This window comes from Sinohyriopsis cumingii, chromosome 18 (assembly GCF_028554795.1).
Source record: "Sinohyriopsis cumingii isolate HCF-2022 chromosome 18, ASM2855479v2, whole genome shotgun sequence".
Taxonomy (NCBI): Eukaryota; Metazoa; Mollusca; class Bivalvia; order Unionida; family Unionidae; genus Sinohyriopsis; species Sinohyriopsis cumingii.
Window position 1 is genome coordinate 16,278,329 of NC_142978.1, and position 27,665 is coordinate 16,305,993.

The window sequence follows — 27,665 nt, forward strand, 5'->3', positions numbered from 1 at the left end:
TGTGAGAAAATTGTTCAACATTCCCTTACTTATTTTTCACCTTAGATGCATAACTTTATCACTTAACCTTAGCAATTCTGCACTTACAAATTTGACAACACATAAAAAGGTCCATTTGAAAAAACATTTAAGTGACAGGGTCTTACACATCTCAGATTGCACTTAAAATTTCAAGATAATACATTTTTACATGAAAATAGTATTGTCACCCTGGAACATCATCGACACATCATTTTTACCTCTCTGTATAGAGGTGTAAATGATTGATTGATTCACATCAGATTGTAACATTTCTTTTCCCTGATGCAAATTTATTTTTAGCTGTAGTCGGTAATTTCTGATTCATCACTGTGCAGTGCATTAGCACCAAGATGATGTATTGATATAACTCTGAAAATATTGTGACTCATGATACACATAAGAAAAAAGGAGATAAAAAGTCGAACTTTTGTTCTAAAAAAAGCTGTTTATTTTTTTCTTTTCCCATGAAATGTAACGAGTAGCAAACAGTAAATAACATGTATTGTGACTCTATGGTCTTAAACTATGGAACAGAAAAGAGTGAAACCAACAAGTTTTGTAAAATTCAGCAAATATAATTTATTTCCCTAGAATAAAAATTGAAAATTAAAAAGAAATGACTGTAATACAAATTAAATCTCAAATACTCCTTTAAAGATTTATCACAAGTCCAAATTTATAAAGTTTCTGCTGAAAATTCTAGTGATATTCCAAATAAGTTCCAGTATTGATTGTGTTGACATGCCTGTTGTCTTGAATATACTTATGTGCCACTCGTCTGTTGTATGATGATGTGCTAATATTCTTTTGATGTATCACAGTAATATAATCCAAAAATATTCTTGTCTGAAATCATTTTAATTCTGGATTGATATTCCAGTCCAAGATTATTATAGGTGAGCACTTGGTATTTCCAGTGAAAAAGAATATGAATAAATAATTACACCTTAAGGAAAGACTCAACACAACAATAAGACTCATTATGCCTCAGGTGTTAAATGCAAGATTGAGTAATTTCTCAGGTAAAACATTATATTAAAAAGATGAGACACAAAAGAAGAACCATGGTTAGGGTCAAAAGTTCATTTCTATTCTAAGTTGTCAACAAGATAAGGTTTATTACTAAAATTATAATAAAAATCATGCTAAACATCAAGTAGACCAGGTATTTCCATGGGGAAGCTTTTTGTTACAGGAACAATATCGTAGGAGGGTGTGGGTATGTGTGGTCACATGAAATTCTCCAGGGACACCCACCAAACTTGCCTACCTTATACTGATGAATGTCCCTTTTGCAGTCCATGGTCAAATGATGTCTGGGATTTTGCAGACCATAGATGTACCTATAAAGCAGGTGTCTTAAATGCGGGCCACCATTTCATATCCTGTGGCCCACAAAATGATTGGCATCACAAGGTGTCATGAGAAATAATAAAGATGGTGTGGACCTTGGGCCATTGAAAATGCCTTCATGTGGCCCTCAGGGTGGTTTGAGTCTGGGGCCCCTGCTATAAAGGGGGGAAGAAAATGCCTTCATCCTCTTCATCAGAATTTTGTGGGTTCTCTTTCTCTGAGTCCCTCAGGTCTCAGAGAAGGATTACGCAAGTCTCTTTTGAGACTCATAAAGTTAGTGGGCCTCCTCCCTTGGGAGGTTATAAATGAATGGAGAGGGAGTCACACCCTCACATTCGGGAGGAGCAGACCCTCCTTGTTCCATAAGGGCAGAGTGAGTCATGCCTTCCCATGAGGGAGGGGCAGTACTTTTCCAGAAAATATGTCATACCATCTCCTTGTGGAGGAGCAGCACCCTCTTTTGTCCAGCCAGAAGGGCAGAATAAAGTGTGCCCCCACCAGTGAGGGGGAGCAGCACTCAATACTTGCCCACAACTCCATGTGGGCTGATAGTTGCATCCTTTTCAACCTCCATGTTTATAGGGGGAGCAGCACCCTTTCAGTCCCCAGGACCCATTGCCAGCAATGGGATAAAGCCATCCATTAAGGTGGGAGCTCATACCTAAGTCTGTTAGATCTGGGTATGGGTCTTCCTACAAATCTGATTCACCTTACTGGTCTCTGGTCTCCAGTCACTGGAGCCCCTGTGGTACAGGAATAGGGTTTGGGTCAAGTACCCCCTTTTCTCCAGGCTGCCATTCTTCCTGCAGGGTAATTATGTCTTTCTTGCCACTACATAATGTGACACACAAGCTGTCCTGGAGTGTGATTGTTGGGGTTTATGCTAAATTGTGCTGGCATATTGCAAACTAATCTGCCTCAATAATGTCCAACCAGTGTTTGAATCTGAAGATAATGTTACTAGAGTGATTAATACTGAGGAGTCCCAAATGCAACATGGAAGCTTTCACGGAGGAAATGCCATTTAGTTGCTGGTATCAGGTGCTGTAGCAGAGTGTTATTGTCCCTAATTATACATCAGGGGTTAGGAAGTCAATTTGATCAATGAATTAAATGAAGGCTTTTAATGTGATTCATTCTTGAGTACAACATATATATTTTATCTTACCAAGCAAATTTGTTGTGTGTGTGTGTGTGTGTGTGTGTGTGTGGTATATGCCTTTTATATTAAGGTGTCCATTAGGACAGGGCTCACAGTACATGTCTTTATTTTTATAAACAAGTACTTTTATTTAACCTCAAGTTCAGGATTCACTTTTTTTTATTTTAGTGTTTTGGAAACATCAAAATTCCATGCAAAGGAATATTTTCATAAATATTTGATTAAAAATTTCTGACCATTGATGAAAACAAACACCCTTCATCAAAGCCATGGGTGGCTTTTTGTTTCTTTCTCACTTTTGGGTCTAGAATTCCTGGTTTTCTTGTCAGGCTACTCAAACTATTTAAGTTTGCTCAGTTTGTGTTAATGGTACATGTCCCAGTACCGACAGAAGTTATTTTCTGGTTGAGTGCTGTATAATTGAATCTACACAAGAACCAAACTTTCAGGTCACGACATCGCTTGCACAAAAAACATTTGGTCTGGGACTGAGGAAGCTTTCTAATATTGTATGTGTCAGCAATAACTGACATACAGTCATTTAGGAGCAGTGATTATTGTTTTATGTATAAGCTGGCAGTGTGCATCATTGATTGATACAATTCCTTGTCTGATCCAAGAACAAGTTCTTCAGACAACGAGTGTCATGGGAGTTAGGCCCTTCTTTATGTCAACATGAACAGAGTTGATTTATTTATAATTAAAAAAAAGATTCAAGAGATGAAATTGCATTTGAAATGTTTTTTAGTACAAGTGCTACCCTCTTTATATTTCTATGCATGGAAGCCAAATAAATGACCTTGTTATAAGTAAGCAAGTTTTAAACTTAGGAGTGACGCAAAAGACTGATTCCTGATAAGGCCTGACCCCTGAGTGTTACAAGTCTATGCTATTAAAATAAGTAACAGAAAAGAGTGAAGGCAACAAGCTTTGTAAAAAAACAAGAAAAAAGAACTTACAGTATTGCAAATTAAATCCAAAAATAATCCAAGAATTAAAAATACAAGTCCTGGTAATAAAAAGTCCTGAATGAAACTCAGTTCCAGCCTTGAAGAAATTTAAAATTGAAGGTGATGATGTGTCTGTTATAGCCTTTGAAGTACTGATGTGTCAACAGTCTCTTGTTAAATCATAGAAATATTATTCCAGGTTTGAATTCAGTATAAATTCCAATGAATGTTTTTATCCAAGACTTTTGTCAGAGCATTTTTGTATTTCCAGAGAAAATAATCACTTGAATTCAATAATTTTTGAAGAAAATAAAATTCAGCCCAAACTGGTCACAACATAATATAACTTAAAGTGCCAGATGTTAAAACACAACTGGTAAAATCCTGTCACAAGATAATATAGTTCTCTGCTTGACCTCAGGTCACAATTAGCATTTTCTAAAAACATCCATTACCTAATGGAAAATAGCCTTCTAGAATGATCTAATGAGCCCTGTTTATTTACAACACAATAGCCGATAAAATTGACATGGGAATCTCCAAAAATCCAGACCCTCATCAACATATTTACCACTTCTTGTTTACCTGAATAATAATTTGGTTAATAAGCTCATACCGAATAATGAAGCTATTAATAGTTGTTTATGTTACATAAATGAAATTAAAATATTTTTTTCAAGTCCATTAAGTCAAGCAGAAATGAACTCAGTTTTGGACAAGGTCAAGTCCAGTAAACAATGTTACATTACAATAGCATATAATAAAATAATTTTGTTTAAAACTAACAGACAAACAATTAAATTAAATATATATAACACGAGTATGTGTTTCCTATTGCACTAGTTTTAAAATTAGTGATGGTAGGTAGGACTTGTCTTTTGATAATATATATTACAATGATTATTATATATAATTGCTTCAAAACCAGCTCAGTTAGATGACAAATCAATTTCTGGATTATATTTTTTACTCTGGGTGAAAAAAGTGTTTGGGTTGGCAACAGATAACTGATGATCGGTTGACTGGGAACACATTTTCTTTTGGTCTAGAGCATAAAATGCAAATATGGAATATCTAATGCTGTGACATTCTATTACAGCTGGTTTTGTACCAGCCAGGGACTAAAAATATAAAACAGAGTAAATGATAAAGGACAATTTTAATGGAACCATACCCATATTATCACAGAAGTATCAGTAGACCACTATATTTCACTGGGTTTATAACATTTGTAAAGGTGCAGTACAACTTTAATACCAGTGCTGCATCATTCTCTTCAATACTTTGCACCATTGGCTTGTATTTTACCTGAGTAAGGTTGCTTTGATAATTAAGAGACTTAAATTCAAAGAAATAATTTAGGCCTGCAGCATGGTGGATTCTTATTTGACAGAAGACCCTTTTTGCCTGTCATGCATAGTCTATCATCCATCATGTGTTGTCTATCATCATGATGCATTGTCTATCATCCATCATGCATTGTCTATCATCCATCATGCATTGTCTATCATCCATCATGCATAGTCTATCATCCATCATGTGTTGTCTATCATCATCATGCATTGTCTATCATCCATCATGTGTTCTATCATCCATCATGCATAGTCAATCATCCATCATGCATTGTCTATCATCCCTCATGCATTGGATATCATCCATCATGCATTGTCTATCATCCATCATGCATTGTCAATCATCCATCATGTGTTGTCTATCATCCATCATGCATTGTCTATCATCCATCATGCATAGTCTATCATCCATCATGCATTGTCTATCATCCATCATGTGTTATCTATCATCATCATGCATTGTCTATCATCCATCATGTGTTCTATCATCCATCATGCATAGTCAATCATCCATCATGCATTGTCTATCATCCCTCATGCATTGGATATCATCCATCATGCATTGTCTATCATCATCATGCATAGTCTATCATCCATCATGTGTTGTCTATCATCCATCATGCATTGTCTATCATCCATCATGCATTGTCAATCATCCATCATGTGTTGTCTATCATCCATCATGTGTTGTCTATCATCCATCATGCATAGTCAGTCATCCATCATGCATTGTATATCATCATCATGCATTGTCAATCATCCATCATGCATTGTCTATCATCCATCATGCATTGTCTGTCATCCATCATGTGTTTGTCATCCATCATGCATAGTCAATCATCCATCATGCATAGTCTATCATCATCATGCATTGTCTATCATCCATCGTGCATTTTCTATCATCCATCATGTGTTGTCTATCATCATCATGCATTGTCTATCATCCATCATGCATTGTCTATCATCCATCATGTGTTGTCTATCATCCATCATGCATAGTCAATCATCCATCATGGCATTGTCTATCATCCCTCATGCATAGTCAATCATCCATCATGCATAGTCTATCATCCATCATGCATTGTCTATCATCCATCATGCATTGTCTGTCATCCATCATGTGTTTATCATCCATCATGCATAGTCAATCATCCATCATGCATAGTCTATCATCATCATGCATTGTCTATCATCCATCATGCATAGTCTATCATCCATCATGCATTGTCTCTCATCCATCATGCATAGTCAATCATCTATCATGCATTGTCTATCATCCATCATGCATAGTCTATCATCCATCATGCATTGTATATCATCATCATGCATTGTCAATCATCCATTATGCATTGTCTGTCATTCATTATGTGTTGTCTATCATCCATCATGCATAGTCAATCATCCATCATGCATAGTCTATCATCCATCATGCACTGGATATCATCCATCATGTGTTGTCTATCATCCATCGTGCATAGTTAATCATCCAGCATGCATTGTCTATCATCCATCATGCATAGTCTATCATCCATCATGCATTGTCTCTCATCCATCATGCATAGTCAATCATCTATCATGCATTGTCTATCATCCATCATGCATAGTCTATCATCCATCATGCATTGTCTCTCATCCATCATGCATAGTCAATCATCTATCATGCATTGTCTATCATCCATCATGCATAGTCTATCATCCATCATGCATTATATATCATCATGATGCATTGCCAATCATCCATTATGCATTGTCTGTCATTCATTATATGTTGTCTATCATCCATCATGTGTTGTCTATCATCATCATGCATAGACTATCATCCATCATGCACTGGATATCATCCATCATGTGTTGTCTATCATCCATCGTGCATAGTCAATCATCCATCATGCATTGTCTATCATCCGTCATGCATTGTCAATCATCCATCATGCATTGTCTGTCATTCATCATGCATAGTCAGTCATCCATCATGCATTGTCTATCATCCATCATGCATAGTCTATCATCCATCATGCATTGTATATCATCATCATGCATTGTTAATCATCCATCATGCATTGTCTATCATCCATCATGCATAGTCAATCATCTATCATGCATTGTCTATCATCCATCATGCATAGTCTATCATCCATCATGCATTGTATATCATCATGCATTGTCAATCATCCATTATGCATTGTCTGTCATTCATTATGTGTTGTCTATCATCCATCATGCATAGTCAATCATCCATCATGCATAGTCTATCATCCATCATGCACTGGATATCATCCATCATGTGTTGTCTATCATCCATGATGCATAGTCAATCATCCATCATGCATTGTCTTTCATCCATCATGCATTGTCAATCATCCATCATGCATTGTCTGTCATTCATCATGTGTTTATCATCCATCATGCATAGTCAATCATCCATCATGCATAGTCTATCATCCATCATGCGTTGTATATCATCATCATGCATTGTCTATCATCCATCATGCATTGTCTGTCATTCATCATGCATAGTCAGTCATCCATCATGCATTGTCTATCATCCATCATGCATAGTCTATCATCCATCATGCATTGTCTATCATCATCATGCATTGTTAATCATCCTTCATGCATTGTCTATCATCCATCATGTGTTGTCTATCATCCATCATGCATTGTCTATCATCCATCATGCATAGTCAATCATCCATCATGCATTGTCTATCATCCATCATGCAGAGTCAATTATCCATCATGCATTGTCTATCATCCATCATGCATAGTCTATCATCCATCATGCATAGTCTATCATCCATCATGTGTTGTCTATCATCCATCATGCATAGTCAATCATCCATCATGCATTGTCTATCATCCATCATGCATAGTCTATCATCCATCATGCATTGTCTATCATCCATCATGCATTGTACATTCAGAATTGCTATTTACAACTTAATTTCAAAAACTGGGGGATAAATTGGACATGGTTTTACATTTTGGCATGATGATCTTTCAGATTTGACTGCCATTAATAGAAATAGTAAAGTATTGGCCCCTTTTGTTGAATCTGAGGAAAATCATGATCAAAACTAGTAAATGTAACTTTGATGTGTCGTTCATTTTTTAAAAACAATGGCTATTTGTGTCCAGAAATCTTGATTCAGCATCAGGCAATTTGCAACTTTTAAAAGAATTCATATATTTTTTATAAGTTCCTTTATACAATGTTTATTCAGTATGCGGTAAATAACAATATTGGACTATATTTTGATCCATGAAAATGTAATGCTTACTGGTGGTGGCACTTTAAGAAATAAATGCCAGTTAAATAAGTGTTGTAAAGTGAAATGTTTGTAGTTTTATCTTCAAATTAAGTGCTGGCGTAATCATCAGGAATGCTACATGCCCTCTTGTATTCAAATTTGAAAGGTGTCAGTCAAATATCACAGATATGTTCATGAGTGTTTTTGGGATCCTAATTAAGTGATGACTGTCATTTGATCTCCTATTTGCCTGTGTTCATTTATTCTTACAATCAATTAATAGTTGACCTGCTTTGTACTACCATGTTAATTATGTGTTTTGTAACAAATTAAATAAAGCGAGTGGAATAATAAAAACAAGTAAAAGGCATGCAAATTTTACCCTTGTAAGAACTCTCAGTCACAATAGTGTGTGATGTCAGTTAAACAGGTAAATATTCTGTATTATTGTATTGGTCACATAACCTAAGTGTCTAATGTTAATCAGTATTATTGTTTTTGTCACATAACCAAAGTGTGTAATGTTATTCTGTATTATTGTGTTGGTCACATAACCTAAGTATCCAGTGTTATTCAGTATTATTGTATTGGTCACATAACCTAAGTGTGTAATGTTATTCTGTATTATTGTATTGGTCACATAACCTAAGTGTATAATGTTATTCTGTATTATTGTATTGGTCACATAACCTAAGTGTCTAATGTTATTCTGTATTATTGTATTGGTCACATAACCTAAGTGTCCAATGTTATTCTGTATTATTGTATTGGTCACATAACCTAAGTGTGTAATGTTATTCTGTATTATTGTATTGGTCACATAACCTAAGTGTGTAATGTTATTCTGTATTATTGTATTGGTCACATAACCTAAGTGTGTAATGTTATTCTGTATTATTGTATTGGTCACATAACCTAAGTGTGTAATGTTATTCTGTATTATTGTATTGGTCACATAACCTAAGTGTGTAATGTTATTCAGTGGTTTATTCTACTAATTCATTTTACGTGCTCAATGATAGCAGAGAAGCAGATGAAAGGAGTTCTTAGTGCATGAAAAGATTTGTTTGACATTCATTGTTTTCATTCATTCATTCATTCATTCATTCATTCATTTATTCATTCATTCATTGTAGTGATGTACAATGTTTTCAGATGTATCTCTTGAATTCTTTTGGAGTAATGTTTTTGATGATCTTTCATTGGTTGGTTATCTTGAAAATAAAGGCCATTAATGCAGAAAATGACAAAGTTCATTAGAAAAAGCATTTTATCAACAATTATTCCCAATGCAAATATAAAACAAGTGTTAAACCATTTAACGAAACCCTCACTCTTTCTTATTGTTGTCAATGCTTAGCCAGGATGGCATTCCTTTCTTAGATTTTTAGAGATATTTTGGTAACTTGTGCCCTTTCTTTTACTTCAGTCTGTCTTCTTGTGCACGAGTTATTGGGGATATGTGTACAGTCAGAGATTTCTTGTCCAACTGTTTTTATATGTGGATAGTTTTATAGTCAACTTTTTCCCCATTTGTGATGAGATTCTTTGTCAAAATATGCAATTCCATTGTAGCAAGCTGAGATCATATAACATTTTGTCCATCTTCCATCATCTGTTATGCATAAGGTGTTTATCAACTGTTGCTATTTTATGCTTCTCAGAAACCACTGGACTGATTTTGACCAAACAAGGCAGTGAACATTTGGGGATGAAGGTTTTCAAATTTTTGTATATGATGTTGATTAGCAATCATTGATAAGATTGTCATTACTGAAAGATACAAAACCTTAAAACAGCTTCTTTTCAAAAATCACTCCTTAATAATTCAACTGAATTTGACACAAAGCCCCCTTGCCTGAAATGCTTTCAATTTTATATAAATAAGGCCAATCTAACCATAAAATAGGAAAGCTTTGAAATGGCTTCATCTTCAAAACTGCTTAACAGAATTGGACCAAATTTAAAGAAAGCATCAGGAAATGAAATGGTGTTAATTGTTGATTAACTTTAAGATATGTCCACATCACTAAAAATAGAAAACTATTTACACAACTTGATCTAAAAAAAACAGCTTGACAGAATTTTACCGACTTTGACAGAAACTGTCTTTACATAGAAATTCAGTTTTGCACAAATGATACTGTTGTGCCATCAAAGATTGATGCAGATAATAAACCCAGAAAAAAATTGAATAATTTTTTTATTATTTGTGCAATCAGCAGTATCAGAAGAAAGTGATGGATTTTTTGGTGAACAACTCTTGAACTTTGCTCTTATGTGGTCAGTTAGTTGAATGAACTCCTACACATTCTGGTTTCTTGTTTTCTTACTGTGTCTGTGACTTATTGTAAATTACAGTTTTGTTAAATCCAGGTTTTCAGAAGCAACGGATAATGTAAAATATAAATTTGGCAAGAGTTTAAGTAGTCGAGTAATTTTTGCAGCTATATGTCTCCATTCATGTACAAACCAGTATAGTAAAAGTTGCACTTTACAGGGGCTGAGGAATTGAACTGGGTTTTAAGTATAAATTCTGAAAAATATGATCTAAAAGAAAGCTGATAAAATATCCTAAAAAAAATTGCTTTTAAAATTATTTCCACTACCTTGGTGAAGATCATTTAGCATCTCTAACTTTCTACTGGTAATGATAGCAACTTCCAGCTGTATTGATCCATATCATGGAAAGTCTTTGTTGAGAGATGTAGGGAGAACAGCTGGAAGGGACAAAATGCTCATTCAGAACACAAAAGGCATGTGTGGTGTCGATTTCAAATCAATAGTATCAAGTACTGCATCTTTTTATTGCTGCTTTCACTTTGCAAACTGATACAATAGGAAATAGTACTTAATGCTTCGGAAAAGAAAAGTCATAGAGTTTTTTTCGGACTTTATTGCACACGCAGTTTGAAATACATTAATTATTTTCTTCAGTTTGCATTGTTTGATTGATTAATAGATTCTAAGGCACAATTAAGGATAATAGATTTATGAATGTTAATTTATTTTCAGCTTTTAAACTAATGTAGATATGCAAATTTTCCACTATATTTATATTTGTTGAGATGTCAGTGTATTTCATATTTTTATAGCTGCTAATAATGTACATTTGAAGAGTGGGAAATAAAGTTAATGAATATATTTATTGAAACTTTAACTTTGGCAAGACAAAGGAATCTGTTTTCGAAAGGCATTCTCATTGCCATTATTGCAGGTGTCAGTGTTAATTTGTTTAATTTCTCTGATACCATTGTATGTATAGTCATGAAATGTGATGCATGATTTCACCTTTGAGGGTACTACTTGCCAGACAGTATTGTCATGAAATGTGATGCTTGAATTCACCTTTGAGGGTACTACTGACCTCATTGTTTATATAGTCATGAAATGTGATGCATATATTCATCTTTGAGGGTACTACTGATGTGGACAAAAGTAGGTCACTGTGACCTTTTTCATGCTTTAGCTGCTACAAAACAGGGTATTACTCACCGTGGACTCAATGACTTACTTTTCATGGAGATTTGAAAGTCCCCACAGCATAGAACTTTTATGCCATAGTTGAAATTAAGACATGCAAAATGACCAAGTTATTGTTTCCATCAGGATTGACTTGTTGTCATTACCTGCACAAAATGGTTTCACATTGGTTTTGGTCCTGAGACCAAAAATTTATCAAGAAATCCATGCAAAATTAAATTAGTGCTTTAGCTGTCTTAAATTCCATTAAAAATGATTTTGAATTGTTTTACACACAAGCAAAATTCCATTAAATAACATGTTCTGATTTCCACAGAGAAGTCTTATTATTAATTGAGATGCTGAAGTAAAATTGACAGTACAAATCCTAATTAAGAAGGAATTAAACATTCTGTATAAATTTCCCAAAACAATGAATTTGTATTGATTTATAACTTAGAAGTAAAAGTGCTACAAGATGTATCTGTTATTTATTAAATCTCGACAGCCTATCCTGACTTCTAGAATGGAATGATCTTTTATTAAATCTTGACAGCCCATCCTGACTTCTAGTATGGAATAATTTTATTAAATCTAGACAGCCCATCCTGACTTTAGTGTGATATTTTATTAAATCTAGACAGCCCATCCTGACTTCTAGTATTGTATGATCTTTTATTAAATCTAGACAGTCTATCCTGACTTCTAGTATGGTATGATCTTTTATTAAATCTAGACAGCCTATCCTGACTTCTAGTGTGATATTTTATTAAATCTAGACAGCCCATCCTGACTTCTAGTATGATCTTTTATTAAATCTAGACAGCCCATCCTGACTTCTAGTATTGTATGATCTTTTATTAAATCTAGACAGCCCATCCTGACTTTTAGTATGATCTTTTATTAAATCTAGACAGCCCATCCTGACTTCTGGTATTGAATATTTTATTAAATCTAGACAACCCATCCTGACGTCTAGTATTGTATGATCTTTTATTAAATCTAGACAGCCTATCCTGACTTCTAGTATTGTATGATCTTTTATTAAATCTAGACAGCCCATCCTGACCACTAGTACTGTATTATCTTTTATTAAATCTAGACAGCCTATCCTGACTTCTAGTGCGATCTTTGATTAAATCAAGACAGCCTATCCTGACTTCTAGTATTGTATGATCTTTTATTAAATCTAGACAGCCTATCCTGACTTCTAGTATTGTTTGATCTTTTATTAAATCTAGACAGCCCATCCTGACTTCTAGTATGATCTTTTATTAAATCTAGAAAGCCTATCCTGACTTCTAGTATTGTATGATCTGTTATTAAATCTAGACAGCCTATCCTGACTTCTAATGTGATCTTTTATTAAATCTAGACAGCCCATCCTGACTTCTAGTATTGTATGATCTGTTATTAAATCTAGATAGCCTATCATGTGCTGAAAAATGGCGTTAAACCCCCACGACAACAACAACAACAATTAAATCTAGACAGCATATCCTGACTTCTAGTATTGTATGATCTTTTATTAAATCTAGACAGCCTATCGTGACTTCTAGCATTGTATGATCTTTTATTAAATCTAGACAGCCTATCCTGACTTCTAGTATTGTATGATCTGTTATTAAATCTAGACAGTCCATCCTGACTTCTGGTATTGTTTGATCTGTTATTAAATCTAGACAGCCTGTCCTGACTTATAGTATTGTATGATCTGTTATTAAATCTAGACAGCCTATCCTGACTTCTAGTATTGTATGATCTTTTATTAAATCTAGACAGCCTATCCTGACTTCTAGTGTGATCTTTTATTAAATCTAGACAGCCCATCCTGACTTCTAGTATTGTGTGATCTTTTATTAAATCTAGACAGCCTATCCTGACTTCTAGCATTGTATGATCTTTTATTAAATCTAGACAGCCTATCCTGACTTCTAGTATTGTATGATCTGTTATTAAATCTAGACAGTCCATCCTGACTTCTGGTATTGTTTGATCCGTTATTAAATCTAGACAGCCTATCCTGACTTCTAGTATTGTATGATCTTTTATTAAATCTAGACAGCCTATCCTGACTTCTAGTGTGATCTTTTATTAAATCTAGACAGCCCATCCTGACTTCTAGTATTGTATGATCATTTATTAAATCTAGACAGCCTATCCTGACTTCTAGCATTGTATGATCTTTTATTAAATCTAGACAGCCTATCCTGACTTCTAGTATTGTATGATCTGTTATTAAATCTAGACAGTCCATCCTGACTTCTGGTATTGTTTGATCTGTTATTAAATCTAGACAGCCTATCCTGACTTCTAGCATTGTATGATCTTTTATTAAATCTAGACAGCCTATCCTGACTTCTAGCATTGTATGATCTGTTATTAAATCTAGACAGTCCATCCTGACTTCTAGTATTGTTTGATCTGTTATTAAATCTAGACAGCCTATCCTGACTTCTAGTATTGTATGATCTTTTATTAAATCTAGACAGCCTATCATGACTTCTAGTGTGATCTTTTATTAAATCTAGACAGCCCATCCTGACTTCTAGTATTGTGTGATCTTTTATTAAATCTAGACAGCCTATCCTGACTTCTAGCATTGTATGATCTTTTATTAAATCTAGACAGCCTATCCTGACTTCTAGTATTGTATGATCTGTTATTAAATCTAGACAGTCCATCCTGACTTCTGGTATTGTTTGATCTGTTATTAAATCTAGACAGCCTATCCTGACTTCTAGTATTGTATGATCTTTTATTAAATCTAGACAGCCTATCCTGACTTCTAGTGTGATCTTTTATTAAATCTAGACAGCCCATCCTGACTTCTAGTATTGTATGATCATTTATTAAATCTAGACAGCCTATCCTGACTTCTAGCATTGTATGATCTTTTATTAAATCTAGAAAGCCTATCCTGACTTCTAGTATTGTATGATCTGTTATTAAATCTAGACAGTCCATCCTGACTTCTGGTATTGTTTGATCTGTTATTAAATCTAGACAGCCTATCCTGACTTCTAGCATTGTATGATCTTTTATTAAATCTAGACAGCCTATCCTGACTTCTAGCATTGTATGATCTGTTATTAAATCTAGACAGTCCATCCTGACTTCTAGTATTGTTTGATCTGTTATTAAATCTAGACAGCCTATCCTGACTTCTAGTATTGTATGATCTTTTATTAAATCTAGACAGCCTATCCTGACTTCTAGTGTGATCTTTTATTAAATCTAGACAGCCCATCCTGACTTCTAGTATTGTATGATCTTTTATTAAATCTAGACAGCCCATCTCAACTTCTAGCATGATCTTTTATTGTGTGTTACAGAATGAGATATTTTAAATGTATTAGTGAGAGAAAAATGTATATTGCCACTTTGGTGTGTCATCTCTGGAACTACTTTTGTTTCTTGTTTAGAAAATATATCTACCCTTAATACGTATGATATATTTTCACATATATGTTTTCATTCATTCATTCATTCATTCCATTTGGATGAACATGTCTTGTAATGCCTACACTGTAAATTTATGTAAATAGTAAGGAGGTACCTTAAAAATGACTGAAAATAAACGCGTAACTAAACTTCAGGTATAAACCTATTTACAATAATTTTCATATGAATTGTACAGATTTGTATTAACTCAGATTAACTCACATGACCTGTTTCCTTTTTCATATTCAGGGTCAACCATGCTTATTACACTTTATGTCAGATGGGAACAGTTTTTAGGGCAAAAGTTCAGGATTATTTATAATACTAAAAATTGTTTAATTGGCAACTCAAACCTCTTGTCACACTCACAACTACCATACATTCTGCATGAATCTTTACAGACAGAAAATTTATTACTCTTTTGCATTCCAAAAACCATAGAAATATTTATTCAGTGTCTAGAAAAAACAAAGAACCACCTCCACATGTACTGTATTAGACTATTCTTTTATGTCATACAGAGAAATAATCATACTTTACATATTTACTCACTCGTGAATTGAGTAAAACTTCAGACAACAAAGATCCTGATTATCATATTAGAATGTGCCTGCAGATCATAGTCTTTCTTGCTTGTTGATTACCCATAACAAACTGCACAGACCCAGATCTGCCAGCACATTATGTGATGGCAGATCTGGGTCAGTGCAGTTTGCATGGGACTCATCTTATAAGTGAGTATAAACAGTAATTCATGTACTTGCCTTGTTTGGTCTGTATTTGAGTCTACAGGAAAATGAAAACACAACTTCACACATAAAGTAAAAGAATCTAATATTTTACCATTATGTGCCACACTTCAAAATGTGAATGTAAGTTGGATTAGTCACGAAGTTTTTCATTAAATAAAAGAAAACAAAGATGGATATGATGTGACAGATATTGATTGTAACTTTAAAAATAGTACGAAAGAAACAGTTCAGTTTGGTAATGGGTGGGATGGCTGTTCTTGTTGTTGTAGCGCTTAATGCCATTTTTCAGCACAAGATAGGCTATGCATGTATAACTGGTGGAGGAAGAACCCTGGAAAACCCCTGGCAGAACCACCGACCCATGGGAAGCTTTTGGCAAGCTTTCTCACATACCCACATTAGCTGAGCCTGAGACTCGAACCCACGCAGACAGAGGTGAGATAGCAGTGTAGTGGCGTGCGTTTTAGACCACTCAGCCACTTGGGGTCCCAGGTGGGATTGTAGAAGGTCGGTCATAATTACTACTATTAGAGCCGATGAACCAATCCAGGTGTGTGTGGGTGGGTGGGGGCCACAAAGACTAAACTGAAATTCATTCCAATACACAGAAAATTCATAATACATGTAATATTAAAAAAAACACAAGTAAGGATCAGTTTTTGGTTAGGAGAGTTTTTAAAATACAATCCATTGAAACTAATTCCAACAGACATGATGGATTAGTGTCTGGGGCTGGTTTAGTCTGCCACGATGGAAGTGTTGAAAAATTTGAGATCAAGGATTTAACTTCATGGTGAAGGAATACTGTACATTTCTTTCTCATCTTATCTATCAGTGAGTATCTACCAAAGGAAACACTCTACAGATAATACGAACTTCTACGAGAGTGACAAATTTACATTGAAGTTGTTTGCATTCATAACATGCACATTAGAAAGAATGTTGGCGTACCGCTATGTTACTTTCATGTACTTTGGCTGAAATTTCTTTGGATATTGTACTTCTGAAAATTGTACATGATCTAACTAAGCACACTGCTAACTAAAATGATTGCTCCCTTATGCTAAAAAGATCAGCCAGTATAACCAGTGAGAAAACGTAGGAAATTCTTTTTCATTTAAAAGCTAACCCTATCCAAATACAAAACATTAGAGCACCACCAAAGACTAGCATATTCGTCTTGATCACCTTTATCCATTGGTGGTTTGTTTGTCATATCCTGAATCATGCCAGCCTTTGTGTCGTTATGCTTTTCTTTTACGTATGTGGTTTATGTCCCTTCTGTTGCAAAGAATTGTGTCTCCATTCTAGGTAGTTTGATATACCATACATTGTAAAAACAATAATTGTAAATTTTAATTGACTGAAAATATCCTGTAAAAACCATTGAGAATATCTATTGATGCAAATGTGTAGTTTATGCTTCACTGTTTCTTTAAATTCATTTGGAAAAGTGCTTTTTCTTCAGTGACATATTTGGTAAAAATATTTATGGAGTGGGTGACTGGGTGGGGCAATCCTTTGACAGAATGGGAAGTAGGTTATAAAATACACAGTGAATTCCTTATGTACATAACATCTAACATAGGGCAGAAATATAAAGTACCCATTTTATGGTAACTTTTGTTACATGTTGCTGTGGATGTCTCTGAAAGGTGCAGTTGTTTTTATTATTACTGTTGTTGTTTTGGATCTTGAGGAAAGCCTGGAGAACAATAACAACTGATGTAGACTGAAAGCCTTGATTTGATGATTAGAAGGACCAAGACCAATATGGCTTTCTGCGCATGTTTGAATAAAAAAGTTCTGTACTCTACACATGGATGTGTAGAGCCTAACACATTTTATTGCCATTTTTTTTAATTGGCATTTGTCTTTTCGGAAAATGTTATATACTTACCAACAAGACAAATATGACACCACTTTACATTTCTTTGATAAAGTTTAAATTTATGTTAAGTTGGAATTTGACAGTGAATACCAGAGTTTTGTGCTTAGAATTAAATTTGTTTCCTGATGAGAGTATGTGAAACCACAAGAAATAAAGTAGTGTTCCAAATCATCAGTATCGTCATAGTAACTCCTATGAGATCTTCACTTGAAAGGAGTTATGCATGTAATAATATTCAGCAAAGCTGTTAAGTTTTATCTATTTCAGTACCACATCAACTGTAATTTATGTCAGAGATGAAGAGAAACTGAACCCTGTATGAAATTATGGTTCCATTTGCTTCCAAGGTAATTTTGCTTGAATATTTGAAGGATGAAGAAGAATTCTATTCAAGATATTTTATACTGGGTTTTTTGAAGGTTTTTCTTGTGATGTAGATTATGAATTTAATAAGTATGGTACATCTGTCTATTGATATAATCTTGCCTTATCTCTAACCCCACTTTATATCTGTTTTACAGGGCACTGTTGTCAGCAGGAATCACTGTGAAGAGATTTAGAGACCAGAATCAACAAGTGTTATCAAAGGTAAGTCAAGTTTTTGTTTTACCTACTCCAGATATACAGTTCTAAATGGGTAATAGCTCTGTTTCTGAAATGAAGTACCAATTGCCCTATCAATTGAAAGGAAATCAAAGTCTTTGTTTTCATGTGTGCCTTGGATGAAAATACTGAATGAGTGGAAATACAGACCCAAAGTTTACTGAATGAGTGGAAATACAGACCCAAAGTTTACTGAATGAGTGGAAATACAGACCCACAGTTTACTGAATGAGAGGAAATACAGACCCAAAGTTTACTGAATGAGTGGAAATACAGACCCAAAGTTTACTGAATGAGTGGAAATACAGACTCAAAGTTTACTGAATGAGTGGAAATACAGACCCAAAGTTTACTGAATGAGAGGAAATACAGACCCAAAGTTTACTAAATACAGACCCAAAGTTTACCCAAAATTTACTAAATACAGACCCAAAGTTTACTGAATGAGTGGAAATACAGACCCAAAGTTTACTGAATGAGAGGAAATACAGAGCCAAAGTTTACTGAATGAGAGGAAATACAGACCCAAAGTTTACTGAATGAGTGGAAATACAGACCCAAAGTTTACTGAATGAGAGGAAATACAGACCCAAAGTTAACTGAATGAGTGGAAATACAGACCCAAAGTTTACTGAATGAGTGGAAATACAGACCTAAAGTTTACTGAATGAGAGGAAATACAGACCCAGAGTTTACTGAATGAGTGGAAATACAGACCCAAAGTTTACTGAATGAGTGGAAATACAGACCCAAAGTTTACTGAATGAGAGGAAATACAGACCCAAAGTTTACTGAATGAGAGGAAATACAGACCCAAAGTTTACTAAATGAGTGGAAATACAGACCCAAAGTTTACTGAATGAGAGGAAAATACAGACCCAAAGTTTACTGAATGAGAGGATATACAGACTCAAAGTTTACTGAATGAGTGGAAATACAGACCCAAAGTTTACTGAATGAGAGGAAATAGAGACCCAAAGTTTACTGAATGAGAGGAAATACAGACCCAAAGTTTACCGAATGAGAGGAAATATAAAGCCAAAGTTTACTGAATGAGTGGAAATACAGACCCAAAGTTTACTGAATGAGAGGAAATACAGACCCAAAGTTTACTGAATGAGAGGAAATACAGAGCCAAAGTTTACTGAATGAGAGGAAATACAGACCCAAAGTTTACTGAATGAGAGGAAATATAAAGCCAAAGTTTACTGAATGAGTGGAAATACAGACCCAAAAATTTGCTGAATGAGCGGAAATATAGAGCCAAAGTTTACTGAATGAGAGGAAATACAGACCCAAAGTTTACTGAATGAGTGGAAATACAGACCCAAAGTTTACTGAATAAGCAGAAATACAGAGCCAAAGTTTACTGAATGAGTGGAAATACAGACCCAAAGTTTACTGAATGAGAGGAAATACAGACCCAAAGTTTACTAAATACAGACCCAAAGTTTACTGAATGAGAGGAAATACAGAGCCAAAGTTTACTGAATGAGCAGAAATACTGACCCAAAGTTTACTGAATGAGTGGAAATACAGACCCAAAGTTTACTAAATACAGACCCAAAGTTTACTGAATGAGTGGAAATACAGACCCAGAGTTTACTGAATTAGTGGAAATACAGACCCAAAGTTTACTGGTTGAGTGGAAATACAGAGCCAAAGTTTACTGAATGAGAAGAAATACAGAGCCAAAGTTTACTGAATGAGAGGAAATAGAGACCCAAAGTTTACTGAATGAGAGGAAATACAGACCCAGACTTTTCTGAATGAGTGGAAATACAGACCCAAAGTTTACTGAATGAGAGGAAATACGAAGCCAAAGTTTACTGAATGAGAGGAAATACAGACCCAAAGTCTACTGAATGAGAGGAAATACATAGCCAAATATTATTCAAAATTTAGTGAGCAATTTTAAAGATATGGGCTATTAATTTCAAGCATTCATATTGATTATCTGGACACATCTGCTCTTTTGCTAATATATTGGTCTACCAATTTACTGTTATACAGTATGGACACATCTACTCTTTTGCTAATATATTGGTCTACCAATTTACTGTTATACAGTATGGACACATCTGCTCTTTTGCTAATATATTGGTCTACCAATTTACTGTTATACAGTATGGACACATCTGCTCTTTTGCTGATATATTGGTCTACCAATTTACTGTTATACAGTATGGACACATCTACTCTTTTGCTGATATATTGGTCTACCAATTTACTGTTATACAGTATGGACACATCTACTCTTTTGCTAACATATTGGTCTACCAATTTACTGTTATACAGTATGGACACATCTACTCTTTTGCTAACATATTGGTCTACCAATTTACTGTTATACAGTATGGACACATCTACTCTTTTGCTAACATATTGGTCTACCAATTTACTGTTATACAGTATGGACACATCTGCTCTTTTGCTAACATATTGGTCTACCAATTTACTGTTATACAGTATGGACACATCTACTCTTTTGCTGATATATTGGTCTACCAATTTACTGTTATACAGTATGGACACATCTGCTCTTTTGCTGATATATTGGTCTACCAATTTACTGTTATACAGTATGGACACATCTGCTCTTTTGCTGATATATTGGTCTACCAATTTACTGTTATACAGTATGGACACATCTACTCTTTTGCTGATATATTGGTCTACCAATTTACTGTTATACAGTATGGACACATCTACTCTTTTGCTGATATATTGGTCTACCAATTTACTGTTATACAGTATGGACACATCTGCTCTTTTGCTGATATATTGGTCTACCAATTTACTGTTATACAGTATGGACACATCTACTCTTTTGCTAATATATTGGTCTACCAATTTACTGTTATACAGTATGGACACATCTACTCTTTTGCTAATATATTGGTCTACCAATTTACTGTTATACAGTATGGACACATCTACTCTTTTGCTAATATATTGGTCTACCCATTTACTGTTATACAGTATGGACACATCTGCTCTTTTGCTGATATATTGGTCTACCCATTTACTGTTATACAGTATGGACACATCTGCTCTTTTGCTGATATATTGGTCTACCAATTTACTGTTATACAGTATGGACACATCTACTCTTTTGCTAATATATTGGTCTACCAATTTACTGTTATACAGTATGGACACATCTACTCTTTTGCTAATATATTGGTCTACCAATTTACTGTTATACAGTATGGACACATCTACTCTTTTGCTAATATATTGGTCTACCCATTCGCTTTTGCTTATACAGTCTGAACACATCTAGTCTTTTGCTGATATATTGGTCTACCAATATACTTTTGACATAACTTAAAAAAGACTAACAGATAAAGCTAAAACATGAAAATTTTTGTGTAAGATTAAATTATATCATGACCTTTGAATAGCTGTCAAAACTGAATCTCTTTCATACAACTGTTATCTTGTTGGCTAAGCAGAATGGACTCAATGTCATGGGTATGGACGTAGGTGTATGGACGTATGCGTATGGACGTAGGTGTATGGATGTAGGTGTATGGACTTAGGTGTATGGACTTAGGTGAAGAGCTTGCAGAAATAGTGATGTTCTGTGCATCAAGAAAATCATTGACTGAGACCCTGCCTGATTCTGTTTATTTTAGGTTAGTTATCTCAGGTCACTTGTCTCTGCTTGTCTTGTGACAGTGTGATGCTATAATACTGTTTGATGAACTTTTATAATGTCATAATACTAAACGCAACTTACATTTTTGTAACTAAAGCAAGCCATTTATGTGATGAAATAGAAATATAATTTTTTTCTATCTTTAAAAGAAGCAGATAAAAGAGAAAAATAAACATCATAAGGTATGGCAACAAGATTACGGTCTACGAATTACATAATGGTCTGCTCAGTGTTGCCTGGATATGACAAAAAATGTAACCCAGTGGTGTAAAACATACAGGCTTGATACAGTCCACCAGACTTATTAGTCTGGCCCACAGACCAAGTCTCTTGTTAGTGTTAAATTTTTATGATTTTCATAATTTATAATACATATGGCCCAAGTAAAGTACATTTATATCAAAACAGGCCTGCCATAGCAAATGAGTTTGACACCCCTGATGTAACCCCATGACTGGAACTTCCTCATCTTATAATGCCAACCCCATGACTGGGACTTCCTTGTCTTATAATGCCAACCCCTGTAGAGAGTATTTGTATAGTAAAATACTTGTGATACAGTTCCTCTCTGAAAATGTGACTAAAATTGCTAAAGCTATGTTAAAAATCTAAATCACTTAACACTTGCATACATTTGTCTCTGATGATCAAAGAAATTCTCTTGATCTGGACACTAATTGTGCAGCCCAACAAAATAAGAAAAGCTGGACATCGATTTGAGGCTAGAACAGAGAATTTTATTTTTGGGGAAACTCGTAGAAATGAAGAAAAAATTCTCCCTTAAAAATATTGCATTTATGTTGTAACCCAGTGTTATTATTATTGTTTACAAGAAATGCCTCCGACAAGAGAAACAATATAAAATAATAATAAATAAACTAAAACGTACAGTTAGATTCAAGGAGTCAGTACTGGGCTTTTTGCCAACTTTATTAGATGACTATCATAAATCCCGTTTTTTAAATATTCACATATTTGAAACCAAAAATATATGGAATCTCAGACACACTTGCACACACATACACATACACATACACATACAAACACACACACACAAAGCAAGACTGCTTAGCTTAAACAACAATATCCAACTTCCTCCCTGATTCTATGGTCAAAAAGCAAAATCCTGTAAACCCACTGATATATATATATATATATATATATATATATATATATATATATATATATATATATATATATATATGCCAGTCAAGGGTTGTCCATTTAGTATGTATGCATAAAAGGGGATAGGGTTAACCCAAATGCATATGCTTGCAAATGGGCGGTCTACTGATAATGTATGTACACATGGGGGGGGAATGGGGGGACCTCGATAACAATTAGTCAAATACGTAACCTGTTTAACTGGGTCCAGTGGGCATTTGAATTTTAGCGGACACTAGACAAACTGTTTAAAGTTATGGAGCTTCTTTCTTTGATGCAGCCAGACATTCAACGTCGGTGGACTATCTGTTTTATTAAACACGTTAATATTATTAATCCTTTATGGTTTCTGCATATATTAAATATAGACCGTTCTATAGAATTCTGGGGTGGGTGTGCATCAAGCATACATACACAGATGGAGGTGGTGTTAAAAAGTATGCATGTGTACAGGGAGGGTGGAGGGGTCAAGCTTTGCGAGATTTGTGCATACATACTAAATGGATGACCCCTAACTTATAATTGGTGAATTTCCAACAAATAATTTAGAATTAGCTATATTTACAGATAGAACACTAGGTAATCATTTAATTCCCTGAAAATGATTTGTGTTATAGATCATACCATGCATATGTATGTATGTATATGTGTGTGTGTGTTTATTTTTTTTGTAATTATCCGATTCCAGTGAGATTGAACAGTCCCTGGTCTCCAGTCAGACAGTTAAGAGGAATAAATACATAAAAAGATTATGTCATAAATTAACAAAGGTGGACGTAGATCTCAAGAACAACGATTAGGAGTGTTCTCTCTCTCTCTCTCTCTCTCTCTCTCTCTCTCTCTCTCTCTCTCTTATGGGATATATCAAGTTAACCAGTGCTTGTAGGTGGAATAGGGCCACATCTTCCATTCTTAGAATCTGCAATATAATGGACCCAGGGAAGTTGTTCCTATCAATAATTAATCTAACAGCTTCATTTGTCAACATAATAGGTCATTCCCGTAATGACAGTCAATGGCATTGATTACAATATTGCAAATTGTGTCTCTTGCTAACATTATACTTGTAACTGTCACTGTTCTACTTCGTAAACATCGGTGATGTTATGCATTTTTTCCATTATGGTGGTTAACATGGAATTAGATGAATTGCTAGAATGCAAATCAGTTGATGCAATATAGAATGTTGACGTGTATGATGCTGAAAATATACATGTGTAATAGTGAAAATAAACTTGTGTAATAGTGAAAATGAACACATTTGTTTAGTACTGAAATATATACATGTGTGTAATACTGAAAATAAATGTGTTTAATACTGAAAATATACACGTTTGATACTGAAAATATACTGTTACGTATATTTGCTCTAATTTATATTTGATTTAATTTAATTGTTTTTAAGTTTTAAAATCTTTTTGTTTTTAATTTCATTACGTGTCAAAATAATGTACTTTTGTTTACTAGGAACTCAATATTATTTCAGAAGATAGTTTGACCTTGACTCTTAAGTTGTAAACATCTTAAACTGACCTAGTTTTCGACCTTAATTCAGAAATCACTGAGATATGTAAACAACTTTTTTATTTTTATCTTATTCTTAGACTAAAATTATTGGTTTTTGTCAAGGTCATGCTGGGACTACATGCTTTTAGACGTAAATACTTCTCAAAGATTCTGGAGAGTTGACCCATATCTAGGAATCTGTTTTACATTTCAAGTTACTGTATAATCTTTGTTTATAGAGAAATTCTGCATTTGGGGCTTTTTCTTTAAACTGGAAAGTGTGTCTTATGACCAATTTGGGAATTACATGTTAATTTTTATTTGAATTATTTTGATTCTAAAAGATTAACTCTTTTTCCTGGAAATATTTGAGTGCTGATACAGAAATATTCGACAAAGACATTTATTTAAATTTTATTCTGAAATTCAAGTGCTGTAATATTATTGACTGTGGAATAAAAAAGAACCGTAACTCCATACTGACTAAGGTATATGTCATCACCTTCCCTTTTGGATTCTTTGTCAGGACTTGAACTTGAATTCATTAGAACATTAATTTAATTAGTGGATTATTCTTGGATTAATTTTGGATTTGATTCCTAAAACCGTATGTGACATTCTGTCGTATTGGGGTGGGGTTCTCCCAATATAATTTAATTAAATTAAATTGAAAGTTCCACCCTGGCTCGTTAGGTTAGAAAGTTAAATTAGTGATGATGTAGATTTACAGCTCTGAGCCCCCAGTCAGCAATGCCGATGGTTAAATTATAGAGAACACGAAGATGAAATTCAATCAATAACAATTTAATAAATGTGATAATTTAAAAACGATAACTTCCAATCACTTGTCTTTCCCTTGACCAAGTGACAGCCTAATTCATCCCGTGATTTACAGTGTGAGTTCGATTTTCCCCCTGTCCTTGCATCTACTCATCTATTCTTTCCCGCTGATTCCTTCCTTCTTTCCATTCCTCTAACTCCTCCTTTGTCTCCGTTTCCCTCTCTGCTATCACCTCCTCCAATTCACTCCCAGACTTCAACTTCTCCTAACTTCTCTCCTTTCTTCTCCTTTCCTCCGTCTCTACTATCTCCTCCTCCAATTCGCTCCTAGACTTCAACTTGTCCTGAGTTCTCTCCTTTCTTCTCTTTTCCTCTGTCTCTCTATCTGAGACTACGGGACCAAACTGAAACTGGTCTGTCCCTCAAAGCTTCCTGTGAAAAACCACAAGGCGTTAACAAATGTTTTATCGAACCTCACCTCACACTATAACGACAATTAACCATCAGATAGCTGTCACTATTTCGGCCACGCATGCATACACATCGAAATTCCCACACACTTCTTGCAGGGTAAACAATGGCGTAATAACACAGTATCAGCGAATTGTTATACAGACATCAATACATTGCATCACGTCAGTATATACACATATATATTTAATCTCATCGTACTACAATCTGACAAAATCAGACGCATGTCTGTACATTACAAATGTTCAACAATGGCAAAATCTATAATCATATGAACATATGTGTTAGTCTACTATAAAATACCCACATAGTAAATTACAATATTAACTCTTACGACGGCTGGCAAGCTATATAATTCTTTACAAATATCAACTCATTTCTTCAAAATATGCAAACATATTAACAAACAAAGTAATTCTTCGTTCTACGATTCTAGTACTAATAAAGTATACATACGACCTACAATTAAAATGCAGTCGCATTCCACAAAGACCGAACAAATATCTACTGACCTTTTGAAGCTTTCTGTACTTAGAATTTCCCACTCTAAGATTTTCCCGCCAATAACGAATGGCTATTCGGAGTTACGCTAACCTCTTCTCTGGGTAATTTCTCTCAGCGAACTAACTTTTGCCGGAAAACGCAGGGATATCATTCTACCCAAATCAAGGTCTCCCCCCATCTCGATTCTGATTGGGTGGTGCTGTGCCCCTGTCCAATCGTCTTAGCGGCCAGTTCAACCTGTCTGTCTGTTTGCAGGGGAAAGAAGTTAGGACACTCCCACTTCTTCATGCAATTTCTTTTCATCTGGGAACATTTCGACACCTAGGTGATAATTGGCTATCAGGCGCCTCGCAACTCCGATGTCCGGTTCTTCTATTCTAGCCACAACAATCTTACGTAACAGATTAGTGCTAGCCTTCGGCAATGTTCGACATCAAACAATGACCCGTCAGAATTACCTTGATTATACATGTTTCAAACTGGGCTACTCTGGGTCGGGGTAAACATGACACCGTAAGTTCTTATTGTTTTCATTTTCACAGCATTTTTCCAAGGAAATAAATTATTTGTTGTATTTTTCAAAGCTTGTTGTGTTCCCTTTTTCTTTTGTTACTGTTTATTTGAGCCTAAACAGGTAACATAAGAATACACTTGCATGTAATGCTGAAAATAAACATATCTATGATACTGCAAATATACACATATGTAATACTTAAAATAAACGTGTGTAATACTTAAACATGTGTGTTACACTGAAAATATACACGTGCATAATACTTAAGATAAACATGTGTGTAATACTGAAAATATACACACGTGTAATACTGAAAATAAACGTGTTTAATACTGAAAATATACACATGCATGTAATACTGAAAATAAACATATCTTTGATACTAAAAATATACACGTGTAATACTGAAAATAAATGTGTGGTAATAATGAAAATAAACACATGTATATAGCTGAAAAGAAACGTGTTTAATACTGAAAATGTACACCTATTTGTAATTCTGAAAATATACACATAGAAGATATGAAATTACAGTGTGTTCAGATGTCATATGAAATTTAAAAAGAAATATTGGCTGATGTAAAGATAAAATCTGGAATGTAAATTCTGCTTGCATAGAAAATGCAAAATAGAACAATGCAGAATAGAACCTACATCATATACAAAGAGAAAATTTATGCATGGTGGTAATTCCACTCCATACATAGAGAGGCCAACATTGGCTGGTGTTGGATCAACCTTCAGTAACTTAAAATGCATAACTGTTGACTTGCAGATGAACTGATCTAGCCATACTCTGTCTTCAGTTATTATCTGAATAT

General features: G+C 34.4%; 1 protein-coding gene across 1 annotated transcript in view; it reads left to right on the forward strand.

Moving 5' to 3' along the window:
* LOC149776147 (disintegrin and metalloproteinase domain-containing protein unc-71-like) overlaps positions 1-27,665 on the forward strand; it is a 290,286-nt gene that overhangs the window by 59,835 nt on the left and 202,786 nt on the right. Inside the window, exon 4 of the mRNA XM_089942442.1 lies at positions 18,160-18,226. Coding sequence (XP_089798568.1) covers positions 18,160-18,226 — 67 coding nt within the window. The remainder of the gene's footprint in view (positions 1-18,159; positions 18,227-27,665) is intronic.